Here is a 3058-nt window from a genome sequence, read left to right on the forward strand (position 1 = left end):
ATCATCAAAAACTTTATTTCTGTAGATTACATGTGGAAGTTAACAATCCTTTAAAGCAAATATTAGTCTCCCCTTTGAGGGTTTTGAGCCTCATTATGGTCAGGAATTCCTCCCTTTGTGTGTGTGTGTGTGTGTGTGTCTGTGTGTGTGTGTGTTTGGGAACTGGTTTACTAAGCCTAAACAAATAAACAATTTTTTTTACTTGCAAAAAATGTCAAGTTACGTTTTCTCAAAATTACCTGACATAATACCAATTTAATTGAATGCTTATAAAATTCAAGGAACAAGCAAAATGGTTAGATGTAATAAATTCAAACAAGCTTAGGCATATCAAGTTTTCAAAGCACAGAAAAAGGCACACTGTGCTGAATCACATGTGCTTAAATGCACAAAGGAGCTCACCTATGACAAAACAGCAAGAAATACAAATTCTCTTCTTTTTTTCTCACTGTCTTTTGAGAAACGAAAGACTTATAGTAGTCTTTGAATAGCACAGTCCTCTGGCTTTGTACCTTAACATGTTACAAAGTTCAGTCTTGAAAAAGGAGTGTAGATACCACATTGGAGCTATTCTGAGTCTGGTGCAATGGTTTCTGGAATTTGCCTTGAACCCACACTCGGTGAATTTTTACTTGTTTTTTCCTATTAACTTGTAAGAGGCGATCAACCGGATTTTGCTTTTCATCTAAACTGGCTTTGCAGAACATACTGTGGACTTCCCCTTTTGTAAAGAAATATGCTCTGGTACCATCTCCTCGAACATAAAAATTTTCAGATAAACAATGTCTGATTTTAAAATGAAGCTGAGTCTTATCATATCTTCCACAGTCTCGAAATAACAGCATTCCCCCAGGTTTCAGTAACTTGGAAAGTCGGTTTACAACACCTTGCATCCTGTCAGGATGAATAGAAGAGAGCACAAAGACAAGGTGAGTGGCATCCAGGATCCCATCTGGAAAAGGGTAAGGTAAGCCATCATCACAGACATCATGAACAAAGGCAAAACACTGGGCTGCTCTGTAGGACGAGTGTGACTTTACGAGCTCCACAGCTCCAGGAGCAAAATCACAACAATACAGAAAGGATTCTGGAAAGTTCTGCAAAGTGTTGAAAATAGGAAACACATTATTTCCAACTCCACAACCAACCTCTAGTATCCTGAAAGTGGCACTGCTACCAAGAAACAATCGGTCTTCATAAGTCCTTTTTTGTGTTTTTCAGAGTCTAGGTTGGAGTCTTTTGCTCCAGATCCCCTCTTGTGGGCAGGCAGAATTCTAATACTCATGATCTTGGCTCTCCATCTAATTAGAAACTAAAGAGAGTTCTTTGTTTTCAGTTCTCATAGTGCAATTCCATCTAAAACAGTTGCTACCTTAATTCTCTGAGGTGGAGTGCAAGCCTACGTCAGCCTGTTCAATATTTTAAGACACAAGTTCCTCACGTCTCAGCAAATGGAAACCTACAGGGTTGTGGCAGGTCCTCAACATGTATATCTCTCCAATTCTCCATTTCCTCTATTTAGTAGCAAGTAGTGTGTGTGTGTGTGTGCCGGTGCATGCGCATGTATGTGTCTGATTGGAGGATTATTCCTCTATTTTTTATAGCATTATCATCTCTCATTTTAAAACATTATTTCCTGTTACTGACCCTCCATTCCAGAAACACATTGCTTTCTTTCTCTGTACTGGAGCGTAGCAACACAAAAACTCAGCCAACAATTTCACTTGTGGTCTGATGAACTCTCATAAATGCCTTGTTTACAGCATAAGAACGTAAGTACATATTTATGTAAATCTCTGACAAAATATCCTTTCCATATATCTGATGGCCATTAATTTGGACTTAACTAGTTTGTCCAAAAATGAAATTCCAAGGGCCAGGGAAGAATATTATGTACTTGAAAAATTTCTTCTACCTGGTATAAATATTAAATTAAACTTATATGCTAATTGGAACAATAATGGCCCTTTGAATGATGCTACATTACAAGCATCAACTGAAATAAGGTCCCCAATTGTCACTGAGAACATAAAAGGGATCTTACTTTGTGGAATAGATATGTGTTCATAGTGATTATGTGTGAATTGTGGTTATATTCTTCAATAAAGAAACATGCTGGGATTTACAACTCTCCGCTGAAACTTAGTCAAATAAATTAACACATATTGAACACCCACAGGATTCCTGCAGCAGAATAAACAAATTATTTCACCAACCTGCAAAACATCAGCTAGTGGACTAAGCTGCACAATGAACTCAGCTGAGCATGGCCCCAAGCAGAACAATTAAGCAGGCGGAATTTATTTTCACTGTGGGTTACGTCTCCATTGTGCAATCTAGAATCGTTTGGACTGGACGTCAGAACTGGATTCTGTTTCCAGCTCTGGCATCTGATAGCTGCATAATGATATTGAGTTTCAATTTCCTAATTTTGAAATGGGAAATCATTGCTTCCATCTCATGGAGAGTTTCAAGGGAAACAACAAGTGGGAAATTACTATTCAAATTGCTAAACATTCTATGGTCATAAAATATTGTTTATCTGCTTCATTTTTTTCTCAAGACTTCCCTAAAGCAGGCTTTATTTTCATGATCTAATCCCTCTTCTCCTTTTTCTTCTAAATCTTCTCTCCAATCCCCTCTACACTGCTAAATCAGATCACTGTCCAATTCTCAGTTCTCATCCTACTTAACTAATCTTCAGCATTTGACAGAATTCACAGATTACTTTATCTTCCTTAAAACATTGTCTATATTGAGGAAATGACATCTCAAGGATACAGTGCACTGTATATAGATATATCTTCTAACATATGTATCTATATCTCTATCCCTTTATATCTTGGGAAATTACTTTTTTTGTTGTCTTTCTGCACATTAGAATGATTTTTCCTTGAAAACAAAATGTGTGTCTATATGTTTTGGTACTTTTTTATCCAAAGCAATGAGAAAAATGCCTGGTATGAAATAAACAGACAATAAATAATTTTTAAATGAGTGAACAAATGAGTATCCTTGTTACTGAACCTGAATATAAAACTAGCCTTAATAATTTTCC

At 36.7% G+C, this 3058-nt stretch overlaps 1 protein-coding gene across 1 annotated transcript; it reads right to left on the bottom strand.

The window, feature by feature from the left end:
- Positions 1-530: 530 nt before the first annotated feature.
- LOC100434698 (tRNA N(3)-methylcytidine methyltransferase METTL2-like) lies at positions 531-1364 on the bottom strand. Its single transcript, XM_054526889.1, is given in 2 exon segments — positions 531-1189; positions 1192-1364. Coding segments are annotated over 2 exon segments (753 nt in total). The 5' UTR covers positions 1286-1364.
- Between the last annotated feature and the right edge of the window lie 1694 nt (positions 1365-3058).

This window comes from Pongo abelii, chromosome 10, assembly GCF_028885655.2.
Source record: "Pongo abelii isolate AG06213 chromosome 10, NHGRI_mPonAbe1-v2.0_pri, whole genome shotgun sequence".
Lineage (NCBI taxonomy): Eukaryota > Metazoa > Chordata > Mammalia > Primates > Hominidae > Pongo > Pongo abelii.